General features: G+C 57.7%; 5 protein-coding genes across 5 annotated transcripts; 1 reads left to right on the top strand and 4 right to left on the bottom strand.

Moving 5' to 3' along the window:
* Window positions 1-147: 147 nt before the first annotated feature.
* Window positions 148-1052, bottom strand: LTR77_008488 (uncharacterized protein; the record flags this gene model as incomplete). Its single annotated transcript, XM_064805720.1, has 2 exons — window positions 148-297; window positions 381-1052. 2 exons carry the CDS (start codon window positions 1050-1052, stop codon window positions 148-150), a joined length of 822 nt encoding a protein of 273 aa, XP_064656180.1.
* A 319-nt stretch (window positions 1053-1371) lies between these two features.
* Window positions 1372-2352, bottom strand: BRX1 (Ribosome biogenesis protein brx1; the record flags this gene model as incomplete). The annotated part of the gene is made up of 2 exons (XM_064805719.1): window positions 1372-2173; window positions 2225-2352. The coding sequence occupies 2 exons, from the start codon at window positions 2350-2352 to the stop codon at window positions 1372-1374; spliced, it is 930 nt and encodes a 309-aa protein (XP_064656179.1).
* A 767-nt stretch (window positions 2353-3119) lies between these two features.
* Window positions 3120-8385, top strand: INO80 (putative DNA helicase ino80; the record flags this gene model as incomplete). The annotated part of the gene is made up of 3 exons (XM_064805718.1): window positions 3120-3419; window positions 3478-8158; window positions 8222-8385. The coding sequence occupies 3 exons, from the start codon at window positions 3120-3122 to the stop codon at window positions 8383-8385; spliced, it is 5145 nt and encodes a 1714-aa protein (XP_064656178.1).
* Window positions 8386-8587: 202 nt separating this feature from the next.
* Window positions 8588-10197, bottom strand: LTR77_008485 (uncharacterized protein; the record flags this gene model as incomplete). The annotated part of the gene is made up of 2 exons (XM_064805717.1): window positions 8588-9490; window positions 10084-10197. 2 exons carry the CDS (start codon window positions 10195-10197, stop codon window positions 8588-8590), a joined length of 1017 nt encoding a protein of 338 aa, XP_064656177.1.
* Window positions 10198-11041: 844 nt separating this feature from the next.
* On the bottom strand, window positions 11042-12310 carry sge1_1 (Global transcription regulator sge1; the record flags this gene model as incomplete). The annotated part of the gene is made up of 2 exons (XM_064805716.1): window positions 11042-11297; window positions 11349-12310. 2 exons carry the CDS (start codon window positions 12308-12310, stop codon window positions 11042-11044), a joined length of 1218 nt encoding a protein of 405 aa, XP_064656176.1.
* Between the last annotated feature and the right edge of the window lie 1267 nt (window positions 12311-13577).

Raw genomic sequence — 13577 nt, 5'->3', positions numbered from 1 at the left:
CCGTCCCGTATCCCCACGCTCAGCCGAAACCCTCACCCCCCTCCCCTCGACCCTCCCCAGCGCAACCAACACCTCAACCACCCTCTCCCGAAAAAACGCATATATCTCCACGGCGGATTTGTCATCGACGGGGACGGACCAGCGTTCCTACGGCGTCGGGGCGTCAATGGTCTGGTAGTCGCAGAGGAGTTGCGTGTAGGCTGGGCTCTGCATGTAGGCGGTTAGGGCGCGGGAGGCGGGTGCGGTGAGGGAGGCGTAGTGGGAGGGGTCTGAGGAGGAGGTGCGGAGGAGGGAGAGCTGTGTTCTCGTCATGTCCGTTAGCCACTCACACCTCACAGCAAAAAGAAGGGCAAGGAGTGCGAGCAAAAGAAAAGACTTACGCAATCATCGAGTTCCTTCAGCTCAGCCTCGACTTGTTTAGTACCATTCACATCCTCCCACACCCCCCTCCCCCCCCTCACCTCCTTTTTAACCATCTCAAACTCCCCCACCCACCCACAAATCCCGACAACCTCCTCCATACAACCCCCCAGCACTTCCCGCAAATGATCCCACGCCACCAAATCCAGCACCGCCGTCAACGCCGCCGCGCACAGCCTTACATAACTCGCGAGCTCCGGCGTGGATGGTATGGTTTCGAAGGCGGAGGCGACCAAATGCCCGCGGTCGAAGTGGCCGGGCGAAGAGGTGATGCTGGTGAGGAAGCTGAGGGCGGCGAGGTGGTTGAGGTCCTGGGCGCCGGAGGGAGCGGGGGGGAAGTGGAAGGTTTTGCAGGTGGGCGGGGGGATGGGGAGGTTGGAGGGGACGGGGTTGGAACTGTTGGGTGTTGGTAGGGAGGAGTCGGGGGCGGGTTTGGAGTCGTCGGTGTGGAGGGCAGATGGGGTGGTGGCTGCTGTGGGCATCATGGGAGGTCGGGAGGCATTCTCGCTGGGAGCTGGTTTCGGCGTGGTAGCGTCGGGTTCGGCGGCGTTGTTCGAGGTCTCGACTGGCGTGGAGAATGAGGGTTTAGAAGCAGGCGACGGACGCTTGTACTTCCTGCGATTCTCCGGCATGCTTGCGAGCGAGTCTGGACAGCGTTGGTACCTTGTCGTCGATCGTCGCTGGATAGCACTGTGGAAGAATGACGGTTTGTCCTGCTCTCATGAATGTGTGAAGCGATACTGTCTTGTGTCTGCGGACGTTGATGATGAGATGATCTCGAAGGGATGGAGACGTAACACTGAAGGGATGGAGACGTGAGATGTCCCTGTTGAAGATACGATGTTTGAGAAGTTTTAGGAGGCAAGCACTTATCATACCTTCGTACATGCAGCTTCCACGAGTACCGCCCAACGCCACGCTAAATGTTTCAGCAAGAGCATACCAGCCAGATCAAGCGAACAACACCCGATCGTCGAGCTCGTTGACCTCCCTCCTCCCTTCACCCGTCCTCAACCCCAGATCCCTCTTCTTCACCTTCCTCTCCACCGTCCCCTCGGCCCTCTTATTATACCGCCCCGCCTTCGCCCTCCTCAAATCACTCCTCACCTGATTCGGGTTCACAAACTCCTTATTCTCATAAATCACCGGCCCGCCAAAACTGCCCTCCAACATCACAATCGGCGTCAGCACGAATCTTGGCCCAATCTCCACCAGACTCAGATTCGTCTCGCTGCCCTTCCCGTTCACCGTCGGCATCTCCACGTCCCCGTCCCCCGTCTTCCCCTTGCCGGCCTCCGTCTCCGAGATCTGATAGCACCGCACCCACACCTTCCCCCCCGCGACCGTAAACCCCATCACATGGTCCACGAACGGCTTCCCGCCCCTCGCCCGCTCCGGCACCCCGAACGCCTGCGTCAGCAACTCCTTCAACACCCGCAGATGCGCCTGCTTCTCGAACGCCGCATCAAAAGACAACACCGGTCTGCTCCCCTTCAAACAGTTCCCCGTGAAATTCAGCTCCTCCATCGTGTGGATATTCTGACAGTGCATCTTCACCGTCGGGCCATTGGGCGGTTTGGACAGCCAGAGGTACAGATCTTGGGATTTGCGGGCCTCGAAGAAGGCGATGTTGTTGCAGTTGTAGAGGTCCGCGAGTTCGTTGAGTTGAGGGAGGTCGGTTTTGGTGTCGAGTTTGGCGTCTTTGCGAGAGTGGGGGAGGAGGGCGTGGAGGTCGGCGAGGAGGTGGCGATGTCTGTTGTATGGTATTAGTATAGAGGGGGAGTGGTGGGTGTGGTGGAAGTACCGATATGTTACGCCGCGGGAGCTTAGGATGAGGAGGCGTTGGCGGTTCTTGGGTTTGGAGTCGCCATTTTCGGTGGGTTGTTGGGACGTGGCCTTCTTTTTGGATACTGATTTGTATACCGAGGCCATCTTGTGTAGGTGCTGTTTGGTTGTCGAAGTCGCATTCGAGATGGTTTGAAGCGAAAGAGCTCAGAAAAATGTAGGAAGCTTTTCCAACCAATCACGTGCTAGCGCCGAATCTGGAACTCCCTCTCAACTCCACGGATTGCGCCGATTCAAAGGCACGAATTGACGAAGTCAGCTTTGCAGCTCCGATTGTCTGCGAGGCTTTGTTTGAAGAGAAGCATACAACGACGAACTTGACAGGTAGAAACATAGACCAATCGAAATGCGAGTACCACGCCACAATAATCATCTCGTCTCTTTTGGGATATATCAGACTTCACCTCTGTATACTGTTAAAAGTAGGTGGTGCTGGCAGATGGATTGTGGAAGATGAGGCACGGAAGGCGAAAGCCCCTTGGCTGGATTCCAACACCAAGCGCCACTGCTCTCCGTCATCCACCGTCCATCACCGTGTCCATCCATCCATCCATCCCCCCTCCACCGAAATCCACCAATTCATCACCGCCGCCGTCTCGTGCATCCCCGTGCCTCGCGCGTCCACGCGGACAGCCGAAGCGTGAATTGTCGATTGCTCGCTCATTCACCTTCGGACCTAGGGATAGGCGAGTCGGCCACCGCAGCCTCGACTCTGCTGCACGGCGAGAACAACGATAGACCTGTCCATCACGAACCCGACACCAAGGCAAGGCAGTTCCATCGACGGACATCGCCCAGACATACACGACATGGCTCCTCGATCGTCCTAGCAGCACATCAAGAGCAAGCCCACCATGTTTTCTGCGGATCGCCGGCAAACGCCCACTTCGCCCGCACAGGGTCAGGCGCAAGGGAATGCCTATTCACCTGCGAGCCACAACAGGACTGGCTCATTTTCCGGCGTCCCTCCATCGCCGAACCACTACCAGAGCCTCCCCGTCTCACCCACATCCACCCGCTTCCCACCACCACCCTCGCCGACAGCACGCGACCGACCGCCTTCAGGCTACTATGACCCTACAAGCGAAGCAAGAGCAGGGATGCGCGAGCAGAGCGTGAATGGCACTCCATACCAGCCTCGCTCGCCGGTCCAGGTAAGCCATGCCCGGAAATTCACATTCATTCTGAGCTATCAATACTGATTACCGCTAGCAACGCGATCATTCTTTCAACCAACACAGCTTTCCACCTCCTCCACCTAGACCATCCTTCATGAACGGCCACCCCCACGAACCACATCCCGCCTTCATGCCTCCTCCGAACCAATCCTCCCCCGCATCTCACGCGCATCCAGGTCCACCACCGAGCTTGACATCCCCGCCGCTAAACTACGATACTGTGCGCTCCAACGGCAACCACACCCACGCGCACTCCACCAGCCAAGATTCCAATACCTCCTCACAACCTGCGCCGCGAAGGTCGAACCCGATGTCGATGAACAACATCCTCAGTGAAGCTGCGCCAACTACACCAGAGGTGAAAACCAAGGCGCCATCGCCAGTGAGCAGCATGGCTGCGAAGCCGCACAGCCGGAAAGCGAGCAGGGCATCAAGCGTCTCACAAGCACCGCCCACAAAGATGAAGCAAGAGCCGCTAGATCCACCACGTCCGTCAGCGCAGCCTCCTCGCGCGTCTCTGCCACCGCAGACGGGTCCGCCATCCTTAACGATAAAAGCGACTGAGAGTGCTTGGGCCGAAATACAGGCTATGGATCTGTCGGATGTTGAGAACGAGGACCATCCCTTTGCGCGCGAGCAGAAGGAAAACTACAAGAAGCTCAGTGACAAGCGCACTCTGGAGTTGGAAGCCAACGAAGGGGTGAAGCGCAAGCGGCGCCGCGCAAACCTCATGGGCAAGTTCTACGAACACTTTAATGATGCTGCAGAGGCGGAGCGACAGGCGTTCATTGACGCGCATGAGAACGAGGTGGCTGAGGAGGTGCGCCAGAAGGAGGTCGAAGAGGACAAGGAGCGCAAGAAGGATCAGCAGCGCAAGCGAAGGCGCGAGAAGGCTATTGCGGACGAGCAGGTCAAGCTCGATGAGGCGATTCAGAGTCTGGCGAACGTGCAGGACGACGAAGAGAAGGCTCGCCTTGAGAAGGAGATTCAGCGCTACGAGAAGAAGATCCGGGACACGCACAGCCGACTTCAAGGCATCACTCCATCGAAGGAGTTCCGGCATGAGTCTCCTCACAACAACGCTGCACTTGGGAGAAGAGAGCGCGAGGTCGCGATGGAGGGCGGGCTCATGACATCCTTCTACAGCACCAACAGCATGAACGAGGAGGGCACGCCAGAGTACTCGGCATCAGCACGTGGTCGCGCAAAGGCGGGCAGAGGCGGCGCCAGCGGTGTACGCGCTCGCAAGAGCAAAGAGCAGAAGCAAGCCGAGAAGGACAACGCTGCTCGTGGACAGGCATTCCTCGACCAAGGCCAAGATCTGCCAGCTCTCGCTCCCAAGGAGGAAGAGCGATTGCTGAGCTACGGCGAGCGCCGCCGCCAGATGGACCGCGAGGACTCCGAACTCTCCGACATTGCCCCTACGGCATTCGACATGCAGCCCACGGCTGGTCTGACGGGCATGGCGAAGTTCGAGAGCAAGGGGTACAACCAGATCTACGAGCAGATCTCGCGGGATATTGCCAAGAGTGTGCCAAAGGTCGTCCGTATCAAGAACAACAGCCTGGACACCAAGCAGTCGAACGCTCGCAAGACGGCCCAGCTGGCTGCCAAGGAGGCGCGACGATGGCAGCTGCGCACGAACAAGAGCACGAAGGATGTTGCTGCTCGCGCGAAAAGGGCTATGCGGGAGATGCTCGGCTTCTGGAAGCGCAATGAGCGCGATGAGCGAGAAGGTCGCAAGGTCGCTGAGAAGCAAGAACTCGACAAGGCTAAGAAGGCTGAGGCAGACCGCGAAGCCAACCGGCAAAAGAGGAAGCTCAACTTCTTGATCAGCCAGACGGAGCTGTACAGCCATTTCATCGGCAAGAAGGTCAAGACTGATGAGATCGAGAAGTCGGGTGTTGATGGCGATGGGGTCGCGCCGACCGCACAGACTGTGGAGGACAAGCCTGGTGCGAATGTCGTCCAAATGCCTGACGGCAAACTCAAGGCCAAGGTCACTAACTTTGAAGACCTGGACTTTGACGCTGAGGACGAGACCGCGCTCCAAGAAGCGGCCATGGCGAACGCACAGCATGCCATTCAAGAGGCTCAAGATCGCGCGCGAGCCTTCGACAAGCAAGAAGGTAACGACAGTATGGATCTACAAGCCGCCCAGGACAACTTCGACGAGGGAGAGATGAACTTCCAGAACCCGACCTCGTTGCAAAGCATGGACATCACCCAGCCGAAAATGCTCGACTGCCAGCTAAAAGAGTACCAGCTCAAAGGTCTCAATTGGCTGGTCAACTTGTACGAGCAAGGCATCAACGGTATCCTTGCCGATGAAATGGGTCTGGGCAAGACTGTGCAGAGTATCTCCGTCATGGCATACCTGGCTGAAGTCCACGACATCTGGGGACCTTTCTTGGTCATCGCGCCTGCCAGTACCCTGCACAATTGGCAGCAGGAGATCACGCGCTTCGTGCCGGATATCAAAGTCCTGCCATACTGGGGCTCTGCGAAAGACCGGAAGATCTTGCGCAAGTTCTGGGACCGCAAGCACATCACCTACAACCGCGAGTCACCCTTCCATGTGCTGGTGACGAGTTACCAGTTGGTTGTGCAAGACACCGCGTACTTCCAGAAGGTGAAGTGGCAGTACATGATCCTCGACGAAGCGCAAGCCATCAAGTCCAGCCAGAGCTCGCGCTGGAAGAGTCTGCTCGGCTTCCACTGCCGCAACCGTCTCCTGCTCACCGGCACGCCTATCCAGAACAACATGCAAGAACTCTGGGCCTTGCTGCATTTCATCATGCCCTCGCTCTTCGACTCCCACGACGAGTTCTCGGAATGGTTCAGCAAGGACATCGAGAACCACGCGCAGTCCAACACCAAGCTCAATGAGGACCAGCTGCGCCGTCTTCACATGATCTTGAAGCCTTTCATGCTTCGTCGCATCAAGAAACACGTGCAGAAGGAGCTGGGTGACAAGATTGAGGAAGACGTCTTCTGCGACCTCACCTACCGCCAGCGGGCTTACTACACAAATCTGCGCAACAAGATCTCAATTCTGGACCTGATCGAGAAGGCTGCTGTGGGCGATGACCAGGATACAGCTACGCTGATGAACCTTGTCATGCAGTTCCGCAAGGTGTGCAATCACCCGGACTTGTTCGAGCGAGCCGAGATCACCAGCCCGCTTGCCATGAGCGCTTACGCGGAGACGGCAAGTTTCATGCGTGAGGGCAGCTTCGTGCAGATGGCGTATAGCGTCCGTGGACAAGTGGAGTATTGGCTGCCGAAGATGCTTGCGGAAGGGCAGGGGAGGCTGGATGTTGCTGGGCCCGAGAACGAGAAAGCAGGCTGGAAGACGAAGTTCCTTGGGACTGATGGCAGTGTCTTTGACGAACGCAACGTCGTCAAAAGCAACGCCTTCTCCTGGCTCCGCTTCATAGACATGTCGGCTACTGATGTGGCTAGCACGGCGAAGAAAGGCATCTTCGAGCGCGCGGTTGGTGTGTTGCAGCAACATGATCGACTGGGCAGATTCAAGGTCGCCTACGATGATGACGAGGAAGAGCAGGAGAATGCTGGGTTCACGCCTGTGCATTCGATGCTCAATATCGTTCAGCGCAACAGCCGGAAGCCGCTTGCAGACGTCACGCAGGATGGAATCTTGAACAAGCTGATGAACGTCTCCCGACACTCGATTGAGGAGAAGGGCTACTCCGTCATCGAGGCCTGCTACATCCCGCCTGCGTCTGCGCCGCCGGTCGACCTGGTGTGTCCGAGCGACAAGGCGATGGCGGAGAAGGAGTCGACATTGTTCAACGTCCCAATCCGCCGGGCACTCTACCCGGTCAACACGCCGACCGAATCTGCCTTGCTACACTCGAAGCTCCCGGCATCAAAGTACCCACCCACCGGCCTCCTACCCGCGCCAGCCTCCCAAAAACAGCGCTTCACCCAAATCCAAGTGCCCAGCATGCGCCGCTTCGTCACCGATTCCGGCAAACTCGCCCGCCTGGACCAACTCCTGCGCCAATTGAAAGAAGGCGGCCACCGCGTCCTTCTCTACTTCCAAATGACCCGCATGATCGACCTGATGGAAGAATACCTCACCTACCGCAATTACAAATACTGCCGCCTCGACGGCTCGACCAAACTCGAAGACCGTCGCGACACCGTCGCCGCTTTCCAGAGCAGCAACGACATCTTCGTCTTCTTGCTCAGCACACGCGCAGGCGGGTTGGGAATCAACCTCACCTCCGCGGATACTGTGATTTTCTACGACTCCGACTGGAACCCCACCATCGACTCCCAAGCCATGGACCGCGCGCACCGGCTCGGGCAAACGCGACAAGTCACCGTCTACCGCCTGATCACGCGCGGCACGATCGAAGAGCGCATCCGCAAGCGCGCGCTGCAAAAAGAAGAAGTGCAGCGCGTCGTCATTTCCGGCCAAGCGGGCGGGGATAAAGTCGTGGATTTCAATAATCGTGGCGGCGAGAAGGTCACGAATCGCACGAAGGAGATGGCGATGTGGCTTGCGGATGACGAGCAAGCGGCTGCGATTGAAAGGCGGGAGGCAGAGGTGCTGGAGGAAGAGGCGAAGGGGCCTGCTGGTGCGGGCGGCCGGGGGAAGAAGAGGAAGGCGCCTGCTGCCGCCGGCGGCGGAGGGGCGAAGAGGGGGGCCAAGGAGGTTAGTATGGATGATATGTATCATGAAGGTGAGCTCGGACATCCTCCTACTTTGCAATGAAGGGGCTTTTGCTGACGTTGGTGGAAAATAGGTGAGGGCAAGTTCGAAGACGGCCCCCCGAACGATGCCTCCGGTGCCGCGACACCCGTGGCAGCCGGCGATGGTCCGCCGGCGGCGAAGAAGAAGAAGGGGATGAGTAAGAAGGCTAAGACGGTTAAGCAGCGATTGGCTGTTATTGATGGGGAGGTCGGTTGAGGAGCATGTGGAGTGGGGGGGTGTATTATTATGGTCTTGCTCGGAAACACGGCGAGGTGCATGGATGTTGCCGTTTGGGTTGGGATGGGGGTTGAGCATTCATGTCTTGATAGAAAAGACTCCCGATGAGATGGGTCATCGAAGGGTGGAGCTCGCTTAGCTCTACAGGGCATAAAGTGCTGTTCCTACAAGAAACTATTCACTACCTTCTATCCTCTTCCCGCTCGGCCATCTTTTGTACCTCCTCATCAACCTCCCACGCCAACCACCCCGCCACCACCACCACGCTCCCAAACGTCACACCAATAATCGCCCTCCCTCTCGCGCCCTGCTTCGCCTTTAGTCCCTCATCCTTGCCAAGAATCGTCACGACGTTCCGCAAGAAAGCGTAGCTCAGCCCGCTCCACACCGTCGTCCCCGCGACCAGAAGCTGGAAATACTGCATCCCCTGCTTCAACACCTCGTCCCCTACGCCGAGGAGGCCGGCGTACTGCCCGCCGGAAGTGACGACGGGGAGCGCGAGCGTGGAGCCGATGAGCAGGAGTTGCAAGAGGGTATTATACTTCGACACGGTCGTCGGATGCACTTCCGCGCTCGGCAGCGAAAAATCCCAATACCGCATCATAGTCTTCGGCGCCGGCAGCGAAGCGTAGCGGTAATAAATCGCCGCCACCGCCAAACTCGCATCGCGCCCTAGAATCAGCGTCGCCAAGTATACCGGAATCGCGCCCTTGACCGCCAACGTAACAGTCAAAACGATCATGAGCGCTTTATCCGCCATCGGATCGATCACGCTCCCCGCGACGGTCTGCAGGTGGAATTTCCGCGCCATCCAGCCGTCAAGGAGGTCGGTGAGGCCGGCGTAGGCGAAGAGGGCGAGGGCGTATTTGTGGTGGTCGTGTAGGAGGAGGTAGGCGGTTAGCGGGGCGGCGAAGAGGCGGGAGAGCGTGAGAGCGTTGGGGAGGTTGTAGATGTTTTCGTGCGACGTCAGGCCGGGGAGGGAGGATTTGACGCGGTCGCGGACGGCGCGGGTTTGGGTGCGGGCGGCGGCGATGCTCCTGGAGATAGGGGCTGTTGGTTGTTTGGGGGCGCCATTTTGTGGTTTCTGGGGGGTGAATCGTTAGCTTCAGTTGGTGTGAGTGAGAATGCTGATGTGCGCGCTGCTGCTGCTGCTCGAGCAGAGTTTGCCCGGGGCGTTGTAGGCAGAGTTCCATAGCCCAAAGTATAGCAGAGAACTGATGAGTGATATGAAATCACGTGCAGCCGTTGCCTCCGCCTTCGACACCAAATCTCGGCCCTGACTCCGCCCGCACATATGATCGCGAGATCAAACCACGGCGTGAATATCTCCGCGGCCCAAGGACGAGGAGCCTCTGCGCCATGGCGCTGCGCCCCGTTGAAGGTGGGGTGGGCAGGGCATTCAGGGGAAAGATAAAGCCAATGCTCGTCAGAATGCGGTAGGTCCAAGTTCTGAAACATTTTTTTTTTCTCGCTCTTTCGTATGAGGATATGAGAAGCGATGGGAATCCGAACTTACTTCATCCCCCCGCGGCGGCGAGGAACGCGGCTTGGCGTCGTCGGAGACGAGACGGGAATGCTGTGGTTGTGGTAACCATGGTATAGCCGGCGGGCGAGGTCCGCTGTGGTGTCGTATCAGCGAGGTTGTAATAAGTGGTAGTGGAGGGGGGGGACGCATACCGAGAGATAGACCGCGGCTGTGTTGGCCATTCGCAGGTCGAAGAAGAGGGGGTCCGTAGTGTCGACCGTACCAGAAGATGACGAGGGTCCCCTTTTGACCAGCTGGCAAGACATCGTCCGCGGCTAGCAGTCTGGACGCTGTTCGTTTGTGCAGCCTGCCGACAAGCTCGTCGTGTCGTCAAGCCAGCCAGACTGGCCATATCGATCAGGAGGCCATGTCGTATCATCTCCTCCTCATCATCGTAAGGGGGGGGTGAAGTGCGAAAGCTGGAGATCCCGTAACGTTGGCTAGCGCAAGAAAGGATCTCTCTCCGCTGCAGGAAACCGGCCCCAGTCGAAGCTACTACTGCACGCAAGCTCGGAAATCACATCGTCGTACCGGGATCCGTTGGTGTCGATTGTGTGCGATCGGCGAGAGGGGTCGGCGTAAGCGCTGATAGTAGTCGTGTTTCGTTGGACTAGAGGGGCCCTGATCTGCTCGATCAAAATATCATGACCTCGGCCATCGAGCTCCACCGGATAGCGGATGCTGTGCGACCGCGAGACGAGATGATCGGCGACAAGGGTGTTGAAGATCAGCAAGGTTTCGCTTGGAGATCATAACGGCGACGACTCGAGCCTGTTCCTGAGCTGCTGTGTAACAGTGACGATAGAAAGTTTGTGAAGCAGTGCAAATGAAGAAACGTGGAAGGTATCACAGCAACAGCAATCGTGTATGTCCATGCTGTATAATACATGTAGTTACAATAAAGCCAGCGAAACACTTTTCCTCGCGGCGAACCCATGCCATTACCACCCGAAGCTGAGGAATAATAACAGCTGTGTCCCTTCGTGTCTGTCCTTTCAAGCCATTGCCTTCATGTCACCATCGACGCCTCTTTGAAACACTGCTCTCGCCTATTCCATCATGACTCTGTGAATGATTACGCCACAAAAACGCCTCCCAACATTCCATGAACTACCGGTAGTGCTGTGCTGACGAGCCGTAGCCTGCATACGTCTGCGCTGTCGGACTCGGCATGGCCGTGCTGCTGTAGGATGGACTCTGCATCGTGGTGCTGCTGTAGGCCGGCCGCGACGTGCTCATCGATCCGTATGTGGAAGGGAACGCAGGTGCGTACTGACTCGCGTACGACATTGAGTTGGAGCTCGCCATAGAGTTGGAGCTTGTCGTCGTCCCGTCCTCAGTCTTGGGGGTTTGCTGCCCTTGCGGCCTGTAGTAGTTGTTGAATCCTGTACCATTGTATCCTGGATGGTTTCCGTACGCGATCGCTCCTCCGTTTTGCTGTTGAGCTGCATGACTTCCGTATTGGACTGGCGGTGCGCCTTGCTGGGTGGGCCACGCGGAGCTGGGAAGGCCATAAGCGTTGGCGCCAGGCTGTGGCATCTGATACATCGACTGCGGGTAGTGCTGTCCGGGGAAGAATTGACCTGGTCGCACGGCGTAAGGCCCTCCTGCCGTCGAGTAGAGCATGTGCGGGTGACCAGAATTGCTGCCGTCGAGCGCGAGATGCTCGCCATCCTCGATAGGTGAACGGAAGTTCTGCTTGAGGTACAGCTCCGGTCTGATCGATATGCCGTGTAGACGCGGGTCGGCCTGAGGACCGAGCAGTTTGCCGTTCTTCACATCGTCAACGTTGTAATAAGAGACCATGTGGTGCGAGATGTTGTTGATGGTGATGCTCATGGTCTTCTTCACGAGGCCGCCCGGTCGGAAGCCGTAACTGTCTACCAGCGAGCCGATCAGATGGCGTTCCATGTCCTTGTCGGCTTCGCTGGTGGGCTGCTCCGACTTGACTTCACCGTTCGCGGTTGGTGTTGGAGGAGTGATTGGCGTGATCTGATCTCCCACTTCGTTCTCATCCGAGTCGCGGCGAGGGTAGGGGTCACCTGGAACACCTTGTCGCTTGCGCTTCATTGCACGTTTCTTCTCGCCTGGTGGGAATGGCTTCTCGAGCTCGCGGTAGATGAGGAAGTTGCCGAGAATGCGACTCGGGCTCCAGGCGACGCCATCAGTCCATCTCTTGATGCCTGATGCGTTCTCTTCGTAGATGAAGATGCTGCCGCTCTTGATGAGGTGTGAGCGCTCTCTGTCGTGCGGCCGGCGGGGTACATGGTGAAGCTTCCCACTCAAGCACGCCTCAAACAACATAAGACCGTCCGTTGTGGTCGATACGAAGCCATGGAAAGTGGGCACTAAAGGCCCTGCTCCAGTGCCACCACTCATGGTGGGTTTTCTTGCAAGGACGTCCTCCGAGCAGGTGAGTGCGGTGCAAGCCGAAGACTGACGGTCGAAACGCTGCGTAGCACCGACAGCAGCTCCGCGTGTCGTTGTCAGTCGTCTGTTCGGCGAACGCGCAAGGTTAGAGTGTCGAAGTAAGTGATAAGCTTATGCTGGAGAGATAAAAAGGTTCTCGGCAGTGAACTTATGGTAGACACTGGGTGAGGAGGATCAGAAGAATTTCGAGGTTGCGTGCCAGTGGTGGTGCAGCGAAAGGTAAATGTGGTAATCCAACCCCAAAAGCCCAAGGCGAACAAAGTTGCGGAGCGTATGAGGAAGGAAGGAGTGGTAAGTTGCGGGCAGTCGCGCCGAGGAACTGGTCTGCGTCCAACAACCTCTGCAAAGCCAGGTTTGGGTCAGCGGCGGCGAAGGCGAAAAATCTGGCGCCATCGCCATCGCGCAGGACTCACCAGTGGCACCTCAATTGACAAGACCTCCGATAGCTACCGACTCCGGCCGTGCGAGGGGCGCAGCTCTATTACGTGGATGGATGCTGGACGAAGTGGACTCCTCCCCCTAGGAGATTCGATGCACCTCTTTGTCGGCAACACAGCCGGGTATCGGGTAGAGGCCCAGGCCTTTATGATCGCCGACCTCCCACGGCGGGCGACTCACGAAGTGCTTATGTGTTAGAGCGGATGCGCTCGACTGATTTCGCCCTTGCTCCGGGAGACACGATCGCGCGATGCCGATATGGTTAGTGTGGTCGTGGGAAGAAGCGATATGTGCGCTCTCCTGGTCTGCCCAGCTTCCGGAGACATTCGGCGCGTCGTGGATGTCGTGGTTGTTATGGCTCTACCTTCACGCAGGTACCAGGCGGAGTGGTTGAAGGTGATAGAGTTGCGGGCGCGAGGAACTCAATCTCTGTGGGGTTGCTTCAGACTCTGTCGGTCGGGCTCGCTGATGAGGTGATGTTCGTTGTGAAGTCTGGTTGCAAAGCTGCTGCCACTCCCGCGGGCCTTCAGATGGGCCGCGATCTACTCCCAGCACTTCCGGCCTCGCACTGACTGACGATCTCACTGACTCGACTCACTGCGAGATTGTGCTTGCTGCTGCTGCATATAGCCTTGCTTAGTCTCCGCTTCAATTCGCCCTCCTCCATCACGCCTTCGCAAGCCGGGCGAATGCTTGCAGAACCTGGCCCTCCAATGGAAACCCTTCCGGCGCCTTTCTCCTAGCGTCTGCAAAGGACAACCAGATCCGTGCTGGACGT

This window comes from Saxophila tyrrhenica (genome assembly GCF_035928015.1).
Source record: "Saxophila tyrrhenica strain CCFEE 5935 chromosome Unknown scaffold_14, whole genome shotgun sequence".
NCBI classification, from domain to species: Eukaryota; Fungi; Ascomycota; class Dothideomycetes; order Mycosphaerellales; family Extremaceae; genus Saxophila; species Saxophila tyrrhenica.
The sequence above is the reverse complement of the archived record's forward strand: the minus strand, read 5'-3'. Positions and strand labels throughout refer to the sequence as shown.